The 12917-nt window shown below is 50.8% G+C and overlaps 6 protein-coding genes across 6 annotated transcripts; 4 read left to right on the top strand and 2 right to left on the bottom strand.

Annotated features, from left to right (window-relative positions):
* Positions 1–140: 140 nt before the first annotated feature.
* Positions 141–2749, top strand: N7518_005460 (cysteine--tRNA ligase; the record flags this gene model as incomplete). The annotated part of the gene is made up of 2 exons (XM_057186387.1): positions 141–581; positions 638–2749. 2 exons carry the CDS (start codon positions 141–143, stop codon positions 2747–2749), a joined length of 2553 nt encoding a protein of 850 aa, XP_057043157.1.
* Positions 2750–3231: 482 nt separating this feature from the next.
* N7518_005459 (uncharacterized protein) lies at positions 3232–4544 on the top strand (the record flags this gene model as incomplete). The annotated part of the gene is made up of 7 exons (XM_057186386.1): positions 3232–3304; positions 3362–3405; positions 3454–3582; positions 3646–3754; positions 3824–4055; positions 4105–4432; positions 4485–4544. The coding sequence occupies 7 exons, from the start codon at positions 3232–3234 to the stop codon at positions 4542–4544; spliced, it is 975 nt and encodes a 324-aa protein (XP_057043156.1).
* A 437-nt stretch (positions 4545–4981) lies between these two features.
* N7518_005458 (PQ-loop repeat-containing protein) lies at positions 4982–6303 on the top strand (the record flags this gene model as incomplete). The annotated part of the gene is made up of 2 exons (XM_057186385.1): positions 4982–5037; positions 5187–6303. The coding sequence occupies 2 exons, from the start codon at positions 4982–4984 to the stop codon at positions 6301–6303; spliced, it is 1173 nt and encodes a 390-aa protein (XP_057043155.1).
* A 1661-nt stretch (positions 6304–7964) lies between these two features.
* N7518_005457 (uncharacterized protein) lies at positions 7965–8468 on the top strand (the record flags this gene model as incomplete). Its single annotated transcript, XM_057186384.1, has 1 exon — positions 7965–8468. The coding sequence occupies one exon, from the start codon at positions 7965–7967 to the stop codon at positions 8466–8468; it is 504 nt and encodes a 167-aa protein (XP_057043154.1).
* Positions 8469–8624: 156 nt separating this feature from the next.
* N7518_005456 (co-chaperone SGT1) lies at positions 8625–10009 on the bottom strand (the record flags this gene model as incomplete). Its single annotated transcript, XM_057186383.1, has 2 exons — positions 8625–9131; positions 9185–10009. 2 exons carry the CDS (start codon positions 10007–10009, stop codon positions 8625–8627), a joined length of 1332 nt encoding a protein of 443 aa, XP_057043153.1.
* A 262-nt stretch (positions 10010–10271) lies between these two features.
* N7518_005455 (terpene cyclase/mutase family protein) lies at positions 10272–12646 on the bottom strand (the record flags this gene model as incomplete). Its single annotated transcript, XM_057186382.1, has 4 exons — positions 10272–10362; positions 10417–11862; positions 11916–12379; positions 12437–12646. The coding sequence occupies 4 exons, from the start codon at positions 12644–12646 to the stop codon at positions 10272–10274; spliced, it is 2211 nt and encodes a 736-aa protein (XP_057043152.1).
* Between the last annotated feature and the right edge of the window lie 271 nt (positions 12647–12917).

Genomic DNA, 12917 nt, shown 5'->3' with positions numbered 1-12917 from the left:
AACTTGCGGTTGGAACTGGCTGTCTCTCCAAGAAAAAAAGGCTGTCATGCCCATTGCCTGATTGGGCCACGAATTAGGGCTCAGGGCTTGGTCCTCCCATCCCCCGTTACCGCCAATCACAGCCAGTCCGCAGTTGATGGATGACTCGATCTGGTACTGACAAGAGCCCCTCCCCCTCCATTGCCTTTGTTTCCCTCTTTATGCTCTTCCCCCGACCCGCCCTTCTTTCCTTTCGTTTCTTTCCACCGTTCAAACAGCGGTTCTTATTGTCAGGCACTTCTTTCAGTTCTATGTCTTCTCGCCAGCAGCCGCCATGGCGGCAACCGGTCGCTAGCCCGGACGCGCAACTGCCTCCATTGAAGGTATGGAACTCGTTGACCAAGTCCAAGACCCCCTTCATCCCGATCGACCCTGCGGGCAAGAAGGTTGTATGGTACGCGTGCGGACCGACTGTTTACGACGACGCGCATCTTGGACATGCCCGAAACTATGTTAGCACCGATATTATCCGGCGAATTATGCGCGACTACTTCAAGTTTGATGTCAAATTTGTTATGAACATTACAGACGTGGACGATAAGGTATGGCTCGGAGCTGTGTATACAGCCTCAAGCACGGAGACTCACCAATCTTATAGATCATCCTCCGCGCCAGACAACAACACCTGTTTAATGAATTTGTCGCCGCCAACCCTACGATTACCTCAGAGGTCCTAGATACCGTCAAAAGCGCCTTCGTCGCCTACTTAAAGAAGAACCTTCCCTTGCTCGACTCCGAACTCCCTCCGTCGCAGTACCAGAATGAGGTTGAAAAAACCTATGCGACTATTTTGAACGGTGGAACTTTGCCAGGAAACGAGAAGGCAGGTGATGCCGAGGCCAAGGTTAAGATGCACATCAAGACGGCTTCTTCTGCCGCAAAAGTAATCGTGCAGGCGGAAACCCGTGATAGCTCGAGTGCCGACCCTGCTCTCTTTGCTGAGTCGTTCTATTCGAACGCGCAAGATCTTATTTTGCCTTACCTCGATGCCCTGAAGGGCGCATTGGTTGATGCGGACGATCACAGCATCTTCACCAAGTTGACTAAGAGATACGAGGACCGGTTCACTAAGGATATGCGGGACCTGAACGTTCTTGATCCTACCGAATTGACTCGCGTGACAGAATACGGTGATGAGATTGCGGCCTTCGTGGATCGCATTGTTAAGAATAATTTCGGATATGCTACAAAGGATGGATCGGTATACTTCGATATCAATGCCTTCGAAGCTGCGGGCCATCCGTACGCCCGGCTTGAGCCATGGAGCCGGTCGGACAACAAGTTGGCTGCAGAGGGCGAAGGCTCTTTGGCTAGCAAAACGACAGAGAAGCGCGGTGCTTCCGATTTCGCTCTCTGGAAGTCATCCAAGCCAGGCGAGCCAAGCTGGTCCAGTACCTGGGGCAAGGGTCGCCCTGGTTGGCACATCGAATGCTCAGCCATGGCATCAGCTAGGCTGGGCAAACAGATGGATATCCACTCAGGTGGCATTGATCTTGCCTTCCCGCACCACGACAATGAGCTGGCCCAGAGCGAGGCATACTGGCACGGTGACCACAAGAATGACCAATGGGTTAACTACTTCCTCCACATGGGCCATCTGTCCATCCAAGGATCCAAGATGTCCAAGTCGTTGAAGAACTTCACTACCATCCGAGAAGCGCTTGATCGCAAAGACTGGTCGCCGAGAAGTCTGCGCATTGTTTTCCTCCTGGGTGGCTGGAAGGATGGCGTTGAGATCACAGAGGATTTGATAAACACAGGCAGCTCATGGGAGGAGAAGGTGAACAACTTTTTCCTCAAGGTGAACGACCCTGCGGCTCTCCAGTCGTCCGGCACCGACACCACCTTTGCTGCTGATCTGGAAGCCGCCAAGAAGGCGGTCTACGATCAGCTCTGTGATTCTTTCAACACTCCCGCTGCCATGGCGTCGATCTCGGAACTTATCTCCAAGTTCAACATTGCTGACAAGGCTACCGTGCCCTCCAAGGACGTTCAGGCTGCAGCTCAATGGGTTACCTCCATGGTGAACATTTTCGGTCTTAACGGCACCGCCTCTGCTGACAGCACTGAAATCGGCTGGTCTGGTATTGAGATCCCCGAGGAGGCCAAACCCTACTTGTACCCTCTGTCGGCTATGCGTGACACGCTCCGTGAAGCCGCGCGGTCCAAGGCTGGAATCTCCGCCAAGGATATCCAGGCGGCAGTTGCTCAAGCATCGGCACCCCAAGAGGCTTCTGAATCTGCCAAGCCATACGCTGAGCTTTTCTCCAACTTCCGGAACAAGGTTGTGTCTTTGGAGTCATCTGATTCTATTGGCAAGGATATTCTGTCTCTGTGCGACCGTGTGCGAGACATCGACCTCTTCGATGTTGGTATCGCCCTCGAAGATCGGGAGAACCAACCTGCCCTAGTCCGGCCAGTCACCCAAGAGATGATTAAGGTGCGGGCAGAGAAGGAAATTCGGGCTCTCCAAAAGCAGGCCGAAAAGCTGAAGAAGGAGCAGGAAGCTCTCAAGAAGGCGGAGAAGGGCAAGCTGAGCCATCTGGAGATGTTCCGTACCAACGAGTACAGCGCCTGGGACGATGAAGGCATGCCTACCCGCGATAGTGCCGGCGAGGAGATCACTAAGAGCCGGGCGAAGAAGCTCCGCAAAGACTGGGAACGTCAGAAGAAGGCACATGAGGCGTGGTTGGCTACCCAGGCCAAATAGAAGCCAAAACAAAAGAGAGCATTTTTATTTTTGATATCTAGTTTGATAGGTATACGGGGTGGGTTTCCACTTTGCATCGCGAGGCGTTTCTCTCGGCATATATCCTTCTTATCTTATACAATGCGAATATTGCCTGATTGGGATACTTTAAGCACCATTTATCCCTCGATTTGCTATAGTTATACTAATTGTTATGACATGTAAACTTGCACTGAACTTAACCCAGCTCTCATACTGTCATACTTCCTAGCACATTACCCATGCACTACAATAGACATGCAGTGCTCGATGCAGTGTCAAGTCACTCGGCCCGACAAATCCGTTCCACCTGCGGAGTTTCCCCGGAAAACCCCCCATTAAATGCACTATAGGGTTGGGGTAAGTGGGATGATCATTTCCTCGCTTTCTTTTTCCTTTCTCTCCATCAGACACCCTTTCTTTACTCGATTACTTGTCTATTTACTAGTCTACCTACATTCGAGATGGCAGTACAGACAGGTCTCGACTATATGCGTTCGCGCACGCAGATCGACTGTGATACGCTAGACGACGAAGGTAAGTCCACTGTAGAGATTATTATATTATCTTTTTCAAGTATTGACTACTTGTTAGTCGCCAAAACCCTGGGCCCATTCGAGGACTGTACTTCCAACCAAGTAAGCAGATCGAAGATACTACCCTAGGTCATGGAACTAACCGCTCAGGCTATTGCACTTGGCGAGCTTTCTAAGCCAGCACGGGCTGAAATCATCGCGGCAGCGCAGGCCGATGCGAAGAAACTGCATCCGAACTACTCGTCAACCACGGTCGAAGAATTGGCTGTCGAGATTGCGGTAAGCTGTGCTTCGATTATAGTATTGATGGGTTTGAAGAAGTCGACTAATGGCGATTAATAGACGGTTAGATTGGCCGTTGTAATGGCAAAACACATTCGTGGACGTGTTCATGTCCAGGTTAATCCTTACTACTCATACTCATCGGAGAAGATTGCCGCCAATGCGTTCCGTATGTCTGACTTTTCTTATTGACATTGTTTTTGCTCAATTGAACCGATGCTGAGCATATCATTTATAGGAATTTTGCAGTTGTTCCATTATGTTCAGCCTGGCTTCGACGTCAGTCGCATCTCTATCAAGATTCCCAGTACGTGGGAAGGAATGATGGCCTGCCGCACTCTTGAAGCAGCCGGTGTGCATACTTTAGCAACCACTCTGTTCAGCATGCCTCAAGCTGTGCTCGCAGCCGAGGTCGGCTGTACTTATATCGCACCTTATGTGAACGAACTGAAGGTGCATGTACAAGCAGGGTAAGTACCGAACTCTTCTTCGATATCCTGCCTAACACTCCCATTTCAGATTTGTGGACAATGCGAAATTGCTCCCGCTTTGCGCAGCCATTCAGAAATACTATAAGTCCATCAATTCGCCCACCGAAGTTCTCCCTGCTAGCTTGACTTCCGTCGAGGAGATCTTCTTCCTCGCTGGGGTGGATCACCTCACTATCTCGCCAGGTCTGTTGACACAGTTGACTCAGCCTTATGCAGGAGATGTCAAGTCGCTACTTGATATTGAGCCGACACTTCCAATCCCGGCGCAGGAGTACTCTCTCATCAGCGATCCTGGAAACTACCAGATCAGATTTGCCCGCGACCTAGGTGGTGCTAGTCAGATTAAGCTGACCGAGGTACGTGGATGGATACATTGATCGGTTTTGAGCTTTGCTGACAGAGATGAAGGCTATAAATATCTTCTGTGATGCCCAGGATAAGTTAGAGCTGCTTATGAAAGGACAATAGTGTCATGGTTTGCTATAGTAGCGGTACGGATGCTCAAGGGCGCCAATGTGGCAACTATTAACGACGCCGATCATGTGATCACAATTAGGATTGTGTCAATAGCTCCGAATTTAGTAGTCCATGAAGAAGACAATATCATCTTATTTAACCCGTATCTTCATAAACTGCTGGAAATGAAAGAAATAAAGGAAATGAAGAAAGATGCCCTGCTCTAATTTGTATACTTCCATGCACGTGACCAGACGTCATCCATGGCTCCGTCTGTGAATTTCTCCAATTCTCTTCGCGCACCTCCAATTGCCCTATTTTCGACTTGGACAGAGTTGGATATTCCAGAGAATATATTTGTTTATATTGGGAATTCTACTTTTTACCGTGTTTCGCTTCCCAAACCATTCAGAATCACTTGACTCTGAATCGCACGGTTCACCTGCATGATGTTTCCCTCGCAGGCGGCTAATTTGAACATCGAGGCCCTTAGCGGCATCTGTGGGTAAGTCTGTTCTTTTTTCCCTCTTTGGTGTTTTTTTTTGGTTAGATGTCAGGTTCTTTAATACATGCATGTGCGACACTGGATATATATTTACTAAGACTGGCGATATCTGTATGTTTTTTTATTTAATCTAATACTAACTAATCTAGATCGATCTCTATTGCCTGTTGGGTTGTCGTCTTCTCCCCTCAAATCATCGAGAACTTCCGACGTGGCTCTGCAGATGGCCTCTCTCTCATCTTCCTCATCATCTGGTTGGCCGGCGATGTGTTCAACATCCTAGGTGCCGTCCTACAAGGCGTGCTTCCTACCATGATCATCCTTGCAGTATACTACACTTTAGCAGATATTGTTCTGCTGGGGCAGTGCTTCTATTACCGGGGGTTTAGCCTCAAGGAGGAACTATCTCCTTCGGCCACACCGGACCTTTTTGCATCCAACAGTACTTCCGATGAGGAGCGGAATGGCGCCGAACATGAACCAGTACCAACAGAGAGATCATCCCTTATCCCAAAGCCCAACGGCCACGTCCAAATCCAAGACCCGGCTCCAAACGTCACTGGACAGCAAGCCGAAGACCATACACAACTGCCGTCCGCTGGACGACGACACTCGACAAACTCTTTCCATGATATCTTCTCCTCGGTGGATGCCACCCATCTGTCACCCGCAACGCCCTTCTTCGAACCCACCTCCGATTGTGCGCGCCGCCGTGCTCAACTCGCTCGTCGTCGCCGCATCTCCGTCCTCCAGTCCATCCTTTTCAACTTCACGGCCGTCGCTCTAGTCTGTGCTGCAGGCGTGGTGGGCTGGTTCGTCAGCCCGGCAGCAAAGCCAGCATCGCCAGACCCGGAACCTGTCACCATGGATGTTCTGGGCCAAGTATTCGGCTATTTCTGTGCAGCTTTGTACCTTGGATCACGTCTGCCCCAGCTTCTCTTGAACTACCGCCGCAAATCAACGGATGGTGTTTCCCTGCTGTTCTTCCTCTTTGCTTGCATCGGAAACTTGACTTATGTGCTTTCTATTATGGCATACTCGCCTGTTTGCCATGGCGGGTCTACTGAGGTCCTGGGGCATCACAGCCACCGTGCGCATTGTCGTCCTGGCGAGGCGGCTGCGCTGTATGGCCGGTATGTGTTGGTGAACTTGTCGTGGCTGATTGGCAGCGCTGGCACGCTGCTGCTGGATATGGCGATCTTTATACAATTTTTCCTATACCGCGATAGCAAGGGTGAGGAGGAGGAGGAGGAGGAGGAGGAGTAGACTCAAAATTTATGTGATTTATTGGACATATACAAATGTTTGAAATACATTTTACGGCTTTTAGCAGAAAAAGAAAATAAGTTGAAACTGATACTGGCTCAAGGTCATGAAAGAAGTAAGGCAATTCTTTGAAGGAACGAGACTGCATAGGGAACTATAGAAACACACAAACTTGGCAACTCAACGAGCTAAACACCGGAAATGAGCATATGGCCATTGATCACAGACTCGGAAGAATAGTTAGAACAATTATCAGAAGGAAACACGGGGATGCACGTTCTCAGAAATAACCGCCCACGATCCCACCCTTGTCTTCCCACACCAACGGCGGGAATATTCGTTGGATATTTTCTGCCCAAGACTGTTTTTATTTTATAAGCAAGAATTCCTTGGAGCAAACAGAAAACAAGCTCAATTTGCTGGTTCTTTTACCCGGATGTGACACATTCCTCCCTGCGTTGATGACCTGGCTACCAACAATGAGGTTCTGATGTGATTGGATATCATTGCATATCTATTAGTACGAAGCATATCTCAAAAATGTGAAATAGATAGCTCGAAAGAGCTGCAAGACCAGTCACATCACCTCATGACTGCGTTGGATACGCCACCACTTGGACATGGATAGTCCGTATATGGCAACGACTGGGCCCTAGCAGTGCCAGCAAGTCCTGATAATCCTAGACGAAGTCGATATATCGTTTCCAACAAAGTCCTGTCCCTAAATTGGCGTCGAACCATAACACAGCTCTCCAATGATCGTCTGAGCCGGAAAGAGCCGGCCAAACATGAACCAACAGAGCCAAAGTACGTGGGACAGACTTCGCGCCTCGTATAATGAAAGCTAAACTAGCGGTCAGTCAGTCTTAATTTACAGGCGCAGCTTACTAGGCGGGGGAAATGTTCGCTATGAAGCAGGGGTCGCGGATCCGCGAATGGGTCGTTCCAGCCATGAACTACCGAATACATGGGTAGAATGTCAGCATCTGAGGCCTGGAACACTTCCAATAATCGTATACCGTATTCATGCCTGTAGCATCACTTTGCAAGTGAGGGGATCTATTCGCTCAATCAGGCTGGCGGAGACGTAACTTTACCTCCGGGCCAACCATCCCCGTCAATGATGCAGGTGTCTCGATATGAACAGACTAGGGAGACCAGGACAACCATACTTGGGCAGAATTATGGCTTGCAGGACAGGGATCGGCGAAAGTTGGGAGGTGTAGGGGGCCGGCGCCAATATAAGTTTCACGAGAGCGCTAAGCGCCGACAGCCTATCATTTTGCTTTGGGATACTTACTTGCAGCCCTAAGCTGACTTGGAAACCTAATTTCATTCGTCTTAGTGTCGGCGATCCCTTATCACAATACCCCGGTCTATAACGCCCGTGGAACCTTACCAGCCAACAATTATATGGCGGGTTGCTGCTGTGTTGGGTTTCGTTTTTTGCAGCCTTGATTCCAGCCCAATTTTCCAGATATGATTCTCAGGGGAGAGATAAATGTGTATATATACTCCGACTCAATCGTACCTTGGAGAGAATAATCCAACCCAAATACGAAACAAGCATTAGCAAAATACCATCCACAAACACAAACACCTACCTCATCACCCAAGACAATCTATCTACCCCTTTCTCTTTTACCAAACATCCAACCACCATGCCCTCCGCTATAAGACATCGGAGGATAGTGCACGCCGACACCACCAAAATGGGCCGATGGGCCGATTTCGACGCGGTCGAGGCCGACAAACTCGGCACCTGCTCCGTCACGGCAATCGTCAACGAGGAAGGCTTCCTGCTCTCCAACACTTCCTCGGACGGGGCTCGCGAGATCCCTGCGGCAGAAGCTCTCTGTGCGCTCTACAATGCGAACAAATCGCTCTTCGGCAACAAGCCGGTGAATGTGTGGACTGTCTACGAGCAGGAAAACGCCGATAAAGGACAGTGTATTTCGCCGATTATGCGGAGAATCAAGCCGGCGAGGATCTTTGAACAGGTTTATGACGGGGAGTCTTTCATGAATTGGCCCAGTGAAGAGGGGGCGAAGTTTTCTTTGAAGGTTGTGGGTGGGACTGTCATGGCTACGATGCGCCGCCAGGATGGAGCTGGGGCTGCTATTCCGCTTTATGGGGATGGGACGACTGTGGTGTCTCGTCTATAGAGTGGGGTAGCTTTGGTTGTTGACAAATTGAACTACTTGCTGAACCAGTATTAATAAACAACTTGAGAAGAGACGGTTAATTGAGAACTAAGCTAAAATACCCGAGAAACACCTCGCTACATGCGGCTTAGAAGACGGAAAATAGCAAGTAGAGAATCATTCAGGGTGGGCTTCTACCTTCCCCTTCGCAACCTCAGACCAGTTCGTGCTCAGCGATGTTCCCTGGCTTTCGGTGTAGCTTTTAATCATGGCTCGACGCGTCTCTGGGTCAGCGCCGGCATACAGCTTCTTGAAGAACCCGTCCACGGCATCCCCACCTTCGTCATCCGATACATCTGCGTTTCCATCAGCCTTTGGTTTCGCAGTAAGCGACGATGCGACTTTGTCCCAATCCTTGGGGCCGCTGCGTGAGGAGGTAGGATACGAAGGACCCGTGGGAGCCGGCGAGGTTTGCGCCGCTGGACGGTCGGTGATCGCGGCGGGGTCGGTGGCTGAGCCCTCGAGGGCACCCCATTTGTGGCCGGCTTTCTGCTTTCGCAGAGTGAGTTCGATCTTGGTGCCTTTGACTGAGACCTTGGACTCGGCAGGATTGATAGCTGCATAGAGCGGGTCGAGGGTAAAGTCGTATTCGGAGCCAGATGGGAGGGGGAATTGTAGCGAGACCTGTTTCAGAATTAGTCCAAAGTCCAATAATGGCCAGGCAGAATATCACTTACCAAATCCTCTTTCAGGTCGATTGCGACACTGTCCTTTGAGATCCCCTTGGCATAAAGAGTCACAACGACAGAGTCCTGTGACTGGTACCACTCATGACGAACCTTCTCCGGGGAAACAGAAACAGCTGTAGCGGAGCTTGGGTCTGGAAGTTGAGCAGTTGAACCAGACTCCTTTGCGGATGGCTGCTGGGGCTCTGCCGGCTGTGTCTTAGTCTGCGAGGCTCCGGCCTCTCCCACGTTGCCAGCCTTGAGGGCCTTCCACTGAGCCTTCATCTCGTCTCCAGTCGGAACGTATACGGAAGACGGGAACTCGGTAACAGACACAGTGCATCGCGGGTCGTCCTTGGGTAGCTCTGCTAGCTTCCGTTGAATTTTGGCGGTCCAAATCGGCAATTGGGCGCTGTAATTGTTTCTGGCGCCCTTCGACGCAGATCCTGGTCCTCCCATGGCAGCTTGCACCTGTTCGGATCTATTCGCTAGCGTTTGCTCGCTCTTGGTTTTATCAGCAATAATTTCAAACACAAATCCTGCGTCTCCATACCGCTCAAGCTGGTACAGCGACACGGCACGGCGCATCTGAGCGGAGAGGATAAACTCGCGGTTTCCCCGCTCTTTGGCGAGCTGGAGCGCGATTTCGGCATCGTCAAGTGCGGCCTGATAGTTGGGTCCGCCATTTGCTGGCTTGAGGCGCGAATAGGCAGTCGATCGTGAGATGTAGTATGCCGGAGCGCGGGGTAGCTCGCTCAAGGCATGGGTGTAGTGTTCGATAGCGATGGGGTAGTTGGATTCGGCCGAGGCCTTGTCACCCTGAGCTGCAGCATTCATGATGATGGTATCAGGGTCTGACGGACGTAGTTGGTTCGAATGAAAGCAATCGCAAACAACGTGGGGGGTTTCAAGGAGCCGCAGTGGCCCAAGCTTCTGTTGATCATTTTGGATGGTCACGTGTTGTACTTACTTAGAGGTGGATGTTGCATTTGGGAACATGAGAGAAGAAAGAGATACAACATGTATCAAGTCAATACCAGCTCATGCACGTTATTATTGATTAGATTCATTTCTGTAGAATATTATTTTCCCTAGAGGTTTACACGAGCTCTGCATTGCCGAATTTCTTACTATACAAGCCCAAGGCACGGATAGGCCAGTAGAACTTGTAGTTGGGATAGGAGATCATGCTATAAGGACGGTTAGTAAATCAAACCTAGAAGATCAGGACAGCTCAAACTTACCAAGACTGGTTGAATACTCCCTCAATCGCCTCCTGCAGCCACTCACCATTCCGCTGCTGGCGAGACATCAACAGCCTGATGCCCCTCTCTAACGGCTCTTTGTGCGGGTAGCCCGCTTCCATAAGCCCAAGAAGAGACCAGGCAGTCTGGCACACTTGGGATTTCTCGTGCTGAACATACTGATGGGTTGCGCTACTAAGGTATGACTCGCCCCAGCCACCATCGGCCTGCTGCTTCTCGATCAGGAAGTCACAGCCTCGACGAGAGTCTGCGCTTGTTTCATATGTCTCGCCGACGCTGGCCAGACTTTCGAGCGCGAACAACGCTGCGTAGGTGAAGCAGATGCCCCAAGAGCCATACCAGCTACCGTCGGCGCGCTGTACGTGCTTGATGTGGCTGACAGCCTTCTGCTTCGCGGCGCGGATTTCGTCGGCGCGATATTCGGGGTAGAATTTGCTGAAGAGTGACAGAGCCGTAACAGATGCCGTTGTGCATTCGGGGTGGTCGTAGCTGATCATGATTCCGCCGAAGACCTCTGCAGCATTGAGCCACTCGACCTTGGGTGAAGCGCGGGTAATTTCATACTCGGAGAAGCCGCCGCTTGGGTTTTGCATGAGCAAGAGACAATCGACAGCGTCCTTCAACCGTTGTTCGGAGATCAGCTTGGGGAAGCCGTGCATCTCCTGCAGCTGGAGTGTTGAACGGAGACCCTCGGCGGTGCAATCACTAACTGTGTAGCCCTGGTCCTTGGTACTGAACGGCCAAGCGCCCTTGCGGTGTTGGCGGTAGCATTTCTCTTGGTCTGGCACGTTCTCTCGTAATTGATGGTCTTCCAGGAACTCGAGAGCTTTGGTCAACATCGGTCGCCATTTAGGATCGTCGGCGAAACCAGCAACGACGACCGCCTGGGTGATGAATGCCGTATCCCAGACTTGAACGCCATTGGTGCCGTTTGCGAGCATGCCCTCGTTCTTGACCCACATATAGTCATTCAATCGCTCCCTGTGTTGGCGGACAGAGTAACTGTCAGGGCCGTCGTGGATAAAGCAAGCCACCATGTTCATTGGATTGTTGACGGGTCCCAGCCCCGCATATTTGGTGTTTTCGTCTTCCATGCGAATCAATTCCCAGGTCCATTCCTCAGCTCGCTTGACAATACTGGGGGGTCGAAGGTAAGGGTTCCAGACCCGAACCAACAGTTCATTGGCTGTATTCAACAGCCACGTCTTGGGGTAATAATTGTCTACCTCGTGAATCGAATTGCGATGCGCAGCAAAGTCGACAGAGCTGTATGGCTGGGTGTATAATTCTTCGCGCAGCTGTCTTGTCAAGTCATCTGGAGGGTGTGACCATTGCTTAGACCACAGCCAAGACATTGGGAGGAACACCTGGCGCATATGAATCCACCACCGCCAAGGAGCAAAGGGAACCCAGTCGGGAAGAAGCCTATGTAGTCGGTTAATAAAAGAGGTTATACATGTTGCAATGCGTGAACCAACCAAATCTCAGGAGGAACTGGGTTGACACCCTCCCACTCCATCACTCCCAGAATGCTGAGCCAGAACTTAGCCCAATGAGGACCGTAGACCGCACCTCCGAGTTTATGCAAAAGGCCCCGGGCTTTGATCATGCGCGGGTCCTCTTCGCTGACACCGATCAAGCGCAGTGCCACATAGTTCATACAAGTACCGAAGACAGAACTGTGGCCTTCGATGTGCAGACCCCATCCACCATCCTCTGGGTGCTGACGGGCAAACAGGTATCGCTTGATCTCCGTTGCATACTCAGGGGGAATAGGGGTATTGGTCACATAGTAAGTAATCAAAATACCCGGCAGCAAGAACATGGGGCCACCGTACTCGCAAGCCCAGTTTCCGGGCTCCAGTTGCAGATGCGAGAAGAATGAAAGCCCATTCTCGGCGGCTTCCAATGGCGTCTTGGCCTGTGGCAGCTCTGGAAGACCCTATAATGCGCCGTTAGAATCGGAAGATTTAGATCTTTGCCAATGGGGGTTAAATACCGTTGGCAGTCCCAAGTGATATTTATCAGCTACTGACTGCGGCCATTCTTGGTTATCCACATCGGATTCGAGATACCGCCATGTCTGACGGCCTTCCTCATCGAGCAATCGCCAGCGTGAGTAGTCGGTTTTAAGATCTCCATTGACATCTGGGGTGAGATGACCCTCGGCTGGTGTTCTCCATGGCCCAATATGAGGAGTAGAAGACATGGTATGAGGAATTTGGTCTTTTCGCCAACCTAGTAAAGACGATAAACAGCTTAGGAGCTAAGGCACGGGTGGAAACCGGGGAAGCTTAGTCATCAGTATCACGACTGCGGTGTAGAATGAAGAATGTTTTACAACATGTGATGCCAGGAAGACAATGGATTGAAAGGAGAATAAGAAGGAAGAGGAGTACGAGGGTGCCAAAGATGTTCTGATCAAGAGATAGGAGCCTATGGTGGTGGTGGTGGCGTGGCCTGGCATCCCGAAGTCTATA

This window comes from Penicillium psychrosexuale (genome assembly GCF_028828465.1).
Source record: "Penicillium psychrosexuale strain IBT 29551 chromosome Unknown utg000003l, whole genome shotgun sequence".
In the NCBI taxonomy this organism is placed as follows: domain Eukaryota; kingdom Fungi; phylum Ascomycota; class Eurotiomycetes; order Eurotiales; family Aspergillaceae; genus Penicillium; species Penicillium psychrosexuale.
Note: the sequence above shows the minus strand (reverse complement) of the source record. Positions and strands in the feature narration are given on the sequence as shown.